The sequence below is a fragment of the Sylvia atricapilla genome, chromosome 3 (assembly GCF_009819655.1).
Source record: "Sylvia atricapilla isolate bSylAtr1 chromosome 3, bSylAtr1.pri, whole genome shotgun sequence".
NCBI lineage: Eukaryota > Metazoa > Chordata > Aves > Passeriformes > Sylviidae > Sylvia > Sylvia atricapilla.
Window position 1 is genome coordinate 72,240,287 of NC_089142.1, and position 6,000 is coordinate 72,246,286.

Here is a 6,000-nt window from a genome sequence, read left to right on the forward strand (position 1 = left end):
AAATTAGAAATATTCTTCACAAAATATACACACCTGTGTAGCCTCAAAGGCAAGTAAATACTTCAGATGCAGACACAGCTGGATCATGAAGAAACCTGCTGAATTGCTGCTCTAATAATTATTAATTACACTATACCAGATTTTAAGAACAGAATTATTTTAGAGATCACACCACAAGTTGGTCTGGTTTAAGGTCAAATGCTACTGGGCTTACTCTGAACAAACTTCCTAGCAACAGAGGACATACTGCCAGTAACTAAAGAACTTATGTATTTTCAGCAACTATCATAAGTTTCTAAAACTTGAACATTCTCAACTATTATAAGGGATTTCTGTGCTTTCATTTTTTGATATTTAAGTAGCATAATGAGATTGAAAATCAGAATTCAGTATTTAAGAAAAGTTATCAGGTCAAAGGAAAATTAGAGAGTTTAAAGCTAAAAGAGGTTTTTAGTTTTTTATGTTATCAGAATACTGAGCCACAATATTCAGTATAGATGCCAACATCCATTTTCTTATTACCTTTAGTCATATTATTTCATTCAAAAGCCTACAACTCTCTTCAGTTCCTTCAGCATCTACAACCCATCTGTGTAACAGATAATAAAGATTCTCTGCTCATTTAAAACTACTTGTCAAACACCTGTTTCAATGAAAATTACCTTCTATATCTTTTCTCTTTCTTTCCTCTCTTAATAAATTAAGCTCAATACTTAGAATAACTGTACTTGATTCTACCAGGAGGAAACCCAACATCTTTAATAAATCATATGCTTAGAAAGAATGGAGATCCAATCATGACATAACCATAGCTACAAATTCAAAACAGTTATGAGTTTTTAGGTACACTGTAATTCACAGGTTTTCTTCCTGTGTAGTTTAAGTTTCTTTATATGCCAATGAATACAATTTTCCCTTTCAAATTGGAATCAAAACAATTACATATACTAAGGAAACCAGAACTTGCTAAACTAAGAAAAAAATCTTCCAGAGTTTGTGAAATGAATATTATGTAAATTTCAGATCACTATTACCAGGTGAACAAAGGAGGGGGAGGAAAAGTTGTAATTTACCCATGATAAACAAGGATCCTGTCTTTGATAAAATGAAGAATTTTCTCAAAGTATTCCAGGTACCGCATGTTAATGACCTGTCCCCTACAAAGAAAAGAAAGGGTTTTTTGAAGTCTTGTTTTGCAACCCAACATTTCAGGACATAAATATTACTCATTAGTATTTGAGACACTTTTATTCACAGTTGCTTTGTAAATTAAAGGAATGAACCGCTTAGGGTTTATCTATGTGGTGAATTGCCAATCCCCCATTTTAAACACAGATTACATAGTGAACTTGCTCAAACTGTGTATCATTATAACTGCTGTTCTCTGAAAAACTACTTTCCATGCATATGTCCCCATTTTTAGTGTGCCTAATGACAGCCAATCTTATCTATATGATAATTATCAATTTGTACAAGATATAATCTTCCCTAGACTCACAGATACAACACAACTAGAAAAAAATTCTCAATTTGCCATCTAGGGAACCAACACTCTCCAGTTTACATATCTGGCAATACACATGTTGATGTGCTCTGACCGTCCATATTTATTTTTCTTTATTCACCTATCTCCCACTACATTGAAGTAATTTTGCTTGTAATCCCAACATCTACAAGTAGTAACTGAAAAACAAAAACATTAAAAAGGTGTTGCTTTTTCCCTTGGACTACTATATAAAAAAAAAATAAACAATATTAAAAGGTAACGACCTGCTAGGATTTTAATCACTCTGAGAGGAGAAATTACATACCATTACTGCATTTGTAGGAGTCCTTCCTCTTCTCCCAGTCTACAAAACAAGATTTTATAAAGCAAGCGTTATCGCTCTCTGAGGAAGCAAAACCACTGTCAATCACAGGAAGCTGGGTACACTTAACTTTCTCCTTCCACTTTAAGAGATTTCTGGCAGCTCAACTACCTGTCTAATGTCTCACTTGACAGTCTCTCATCTGAGGAGGCCTAGTCTCAGAAAACCAGCAGAATCAGTCCTCAAAAGCTGAACAGAACTAGAACACATATACACATCCGCACACAGGAAAGGGAGGCAGGGAAAGCGGAAGGATGAAAACAAATCTAATATACATAATTTGCCCTTGTTGTACGTCCCATCATTTTCCATCTGTATTAAAAAAATATCTGTACAACAGGCAGTAGCATGTCAGTATAAGGAAGTGGGTTCTCCTTTAGTGTCATCTTGGAAAATACACCCAAAGCAGGCCTACCATTCTATAACACCATCTAGACTTTTGGTGGGCGGTCAAAAGTGATTTGTGTTTATTCCCACTCTTTCTTCTTGTTTAGTAAACACTACCACCAAGAGCTCAAAAGTTGCAGTGTTTCAGAGTGTATTTTTTTTAATAAGAACATTAAGCATATCATTAATGTTTAGCTGATCACAAATCCTTGCTTTGTCTATGAAAACTAAAGCTTTCCAAGACATTTTCTGTACTTTAAATCAAACTTACTAGCTTTGATCATTTAAACCAAGGAAATAAGCCAAATTCACCCTTGTCTACAGAGCAACAAAGAAACAGCTGACACACCTGCTTCTTGAGAACATTAAGATCTGAAAGCCTATCAAAAACTGTGAAGTACAAGATGTTTCTTATGCATCTTTGAAAAAGAGTCCCCAAATTGACACAAAACAAACAAAAAAAGATTTTTATTTTCTGACACACTCCAAACATTTTGGCATTCTGGGAAAGAAAAAAAAAAATAATTCAGCAGACACTGAATGCTCGTGCCTCCATGACAAGACTTATTCAGGAATTAATGAACAATACTGGACTTCCAGTGGGAAAATCTAAAGTAAAGAAAAAGGTTGTCCTAACAGACAAGTAATCCAAGCATTTCTGCACACAGAAATTCCTAGTGTACAATTTAGATGAGATAAAACCTAGAGACAGCTTGAGCTCAGCATGACTAGAACTTTTACAAATGCTAGAACACTCAACTGCTGTTGCTACACTTCTTGTTTGACTAAACAGTTTTTATCTTAATACAGAAAATAACCATGCGAACTGCTATTTGTCAGCCTAAATCTACTGTTAACACCTGGCTATCAGGTAGCCATGCTATTATAGAAAGAATTCAGCCTTAGTCATATGAGTATGAGAGTAACTTTCAAACCATAACCTAACTATAAAACAAACTTCCAAACCATAACCTAACTATAAAACAAAGTATATCTTCCTGAAGGACAGTCAAAAGACCATAAGGCCATCTCAGTTATCAAGAGAAGGGTATTCACTCTGTGCCCTATTAGTGTCTTCAAGCAGCAGTCCTTTTACAAGCTGAGTAACGTAAAAAAGGAAATTATACAAATCTGCATAATTCTTTAAGAAGAAATTGTCATTTAGAAATCATAGTGAACTAGAACATGCTTCAAAACTAAATTTTCAAAAAGAATCATTACCACTTGCTATGTTTATTTATTTTATCCCTCACATCAAGTGAAATAATCAGGAAGGAGCCAAAAGTAGAAACAAATCACAACAGAAAGCTGATCAAAGAAAGTGGCTATTACTTAAGGCTGGAGAATGACCAAACCAGAGCAGGTTTTCAGAGTCAAAATGAATGCAATCACCATCCAGTACTAAAGCATGAGCAACTCCTAAGGTAGTGTGTCGACCTGATTTTTCAGCCTTCTGATGTTTTACACTTCTGTACTGGAGTTTCTCACGCATTGTAAGATAAAGATAAAGAGTGATGTTTTGTAAATAATACATTCTTTTCCAGGGAGAAGGACAAATTGATGAACTTCTAGGTTGACCAGCAGAGTCAGAGAGGTGTTAACCTTGTCTCCCAATCCCTGATCAAATTCCAAAGACTATAAAAAGTCGAGATCCCAAAAATAAACTTTCTTCTTCTTTCTCATTGCACAACCTGATGGGTGAGTGTAGTTTTTTCGTGTCTGTCTAGTAACAGTAGTGGTATTTAGGCTGCTTTAAATCTATTGTTTCTTAAAAAAAGTCACCAAACTAGTATTTTTCAGAGAACCATTATTTAGCTATCAAATAAGCACAACCAAAATGTTGATGAGATCCCCAAAAGCCACAGCTGAGCCAAACCGAAAAGGTTAGAATTAGATTCACTGTGGGCCTACAATTCTGAATGTTCATGAAGCTTTTTTCAGACTTCTATAAAACCAAAACAGCTGTAACAGAACATGGTCTGTTTGGCCAGCATTCCCTAATGGAAGGAAAACAAGTAAAGTACTTTGGCCACTGCAAAACAAGAGTTCCTGACATAGAGATTCTGTACAAGGACATATTTCCACAGATGGAACATTCAGTGTTAGTTTCAGGACGTTAGGTGTTGTTAATTAGGTGTTGTTACATGTATGCCTTTCTGCCAACACAGATCACCTAGAAGCCAGGCTTTTACTCTCCCATTTAGAAATAAAACCATGAAGAAACAGGTGACGTATGGAATGCACCTTTGTATCCAAGTACAGATGACTGTGGTTTCTGTTGCACTGTACGTACCGCAAGAGAGAAATGCAGCAACAGCAAAGATGGAAACAGCCTGGAGCCCAAATGTAACACTTGTCTTGAGTGAAGACAGAAACCTGAGCACAAGACTGTTCAAAAAGCAGCACATCTTGCAAAGTAAATAATCTGCACTGCAGTTTAATGCTGCATTAACCACTCCATAAAGTAGATGACCCTAGGCTGCTAGAGTCCATTCCACAGACTGAAAAGAAGAGTGAGGACAAATCCTCATAAGCCTCTGCATGTGAACATCAGAACATCACTACTTTTCTCTGCCTGAAATAACTCTTGAGAAGGCTTTGCTTCCCTTATTCTCCTTTTTCAGTACAGCTTCTAAAAGAATAAAGAGATAGACATACATAAAAGCAGAACGAGAGATCAAAGATTTAGTGTTTCCCATGAGGGGGTGGAATAAGATGAAACCTGGCTACATATTTACTTACACAAACACACTCTGCTCCTGTGATTGACAGTGATGTTGCCACATTGAGTCTATCACACTTGTACCACTTCAAGGGAGGTAGCACTGTCATGACTACAAATAGTTTTGCAGCATGGGAGAAGATGGAACGTACAACAGTGGTTGAATCTTTTAAATTTTACCTTTATTTGCAAGTGCAACTGTTACCTTTCACAGGTTACTTATTTTGCCGTTTTTGTTTTACCCTAGCTCGCTTTGAAAGTAACTATGAGAACTATGTTTTTCCCCTTCACTATAAATTGGTATTAAAGCTAATAGAACAGCATTATTTCAATACTGATGCCACTGCCTTCGAGAGGCAGCACTGGTAAAAAGTACAACTATAATGAACTTATAAAATTTTTACATTTAAGGTTATTTGAGAAACAAAAACAGTATGTGAAAATACACATATTCTGGATCCTTGTTAAGATACTGCTATAACTCAGTTGTACAACTGAAATTCAGGAAAAAAGAGATGTCATAAGGGAAAATTGTGCAAAAATCCCAAATGCTCCATCAGAAAACTGAAAATAAATAAATATTAAAGTAAAACAATAAGCACATATACATTCAGTGCCGCAAAATGCTGTTTCACAAAGAGCTGGTAATTTCTAGTACAATCTCTTGGTGTATGTGTGGGAATGCTGATGGGAAAAACTCTCATACCTGATTAAGTTAATGTGATTATTGAAACCTCTGCTGAGGCTCCGGGCAGGCATTTGGTCCAACCAAAGCACGGGCTGGTCAGGGTCAGCTATCCTACAAAGACAAAAGATATCAACACTGGCACACACTTCAATCCATGTAATATTTCTAATAGAGCTTTATTCACCAACAGAACAATTTTAGGCAAAAACTAGAATTCAGAGATTACGGACAAGAACTTTTCCTGAAACAGGGTTTTTTCTTATAAAAACCACACAACTCAAACACTTGATGTCTCTGGAGTTGAAACTATTAAGTTTATATTTGCCTTAGCTGCA

At 35.8% G+C, this 6,000-nt stretch overlaps 1 protein-coding gene across 2 annotated transcripts in view; it reads right to left on the reverse strand.

The window, feature by feature from the left end:
* TTC13 (tetratricopeptide repeat domain 13) overlaps positions 1-6,000 on the reverse strand; it is a 38,788-nt gene that overhangs the window by 11,059 nt on the left and 21,729 nt on the right. For both annotated transcript variants that reach the window (XM_066315766.1, XM_066315765.1), the window contains exons 15-16: positions 5,684-5,776; positions 1,074-1,157 (exon numbers count right to left, since the gene is read on the reverse strand). In XM_066315766.1, coding sequence (XP_066171863.1) covers positions 1,074-1,157; positions 5,684-5,776 — 177 coding nt within the window. The remainder of the gene's footprint in view (positions 1-1,073; positions 1,158-5,683; positions 5,777-6,000) is intronic.